The sequence below is a fragment of the Apaloderma vittatum genome, unplaced genomic scaffold (genome assembly GCF_000703405.1).
Source record: "Apaloderma vittatum isolate BGI_N311 unplaced genomic scaffold, ASM70340v1 scaffold32090, whole genome shotgun sequence".
Lineage (NCBI taxonomy): Eukaryota > Metazoa > Chordata > Aves > Trogoniformes > Trogonidae > Apaloderma > Apaloderma vittatum.
Genome location: NW_009693431.1, coordinates 612 through 995, shown reverse-complemented (window position 1 = coordinate 995; position 384 = coordinate 612). Strand labels below are relative to the sequence as shown.

The 384-nt window shown below is 58.6% G+C and overlaps 1 protein-coding gene across 1 annotated transcript in view; it reads right to left on the bottom strand.

Annotated features, from left to right (window-relative positions):
• The window catches only part of SIRT3 (sirtuin 3), a gene marked incomplete at its 3' end in the record, with an annotated part of 1615 nt that overhangs the window by 632 nt on the left and 599 nt on the right, over positions 1-384 (bottom strand). Inside the window, exons 3-4 of the mRNA XM_009879006.1 lie at positions 275-375; positions 2-55 (exon numbers count right to left, since the gene is read on the bottom strand). Coding sequence (XP_009877308.1) covers positions 2-55; positions 275-375 — 155 coding nt within the window. The remainder of the gene's footprint in view (position 1; positions 56-274; positions 376-384) is intronic.

Below are 384 nucleotides of genomic sequence, written 5' to 3'. Positions count from 1 at the left end.
TGACGACTCCAGTGCAGACGGGACAGTGAGGGACCTTGTCTGCCATGACGTCCCCCTGGAGCCAGAGCACCCGAGAGCGCACGTTATGGGGCAGCGCGCACCTGCACGAGCAGGGGCAGAGCCACAACAACATCAGCCCCATGCATGGTCCCCTCCGATAAAACCTCTTGGCCCCAAGGACAGAAAAAACGGGCCTGGAGCAGGTTCTCCTCCTTCCAATTATTCTGTGATTCTGTGTTAATTTACGTGTTGATGTCCCGCTGCGACCACTCACCCTGAAGTCCTCTCCTGGGAACTTCCTTCGACAGACCGTGCACGTGGCAGTGGCAAAGGTGCCGTGGGCTTCCACCAGTCTGTCGGGAGGGATCCCAGCAACTGGAAAGC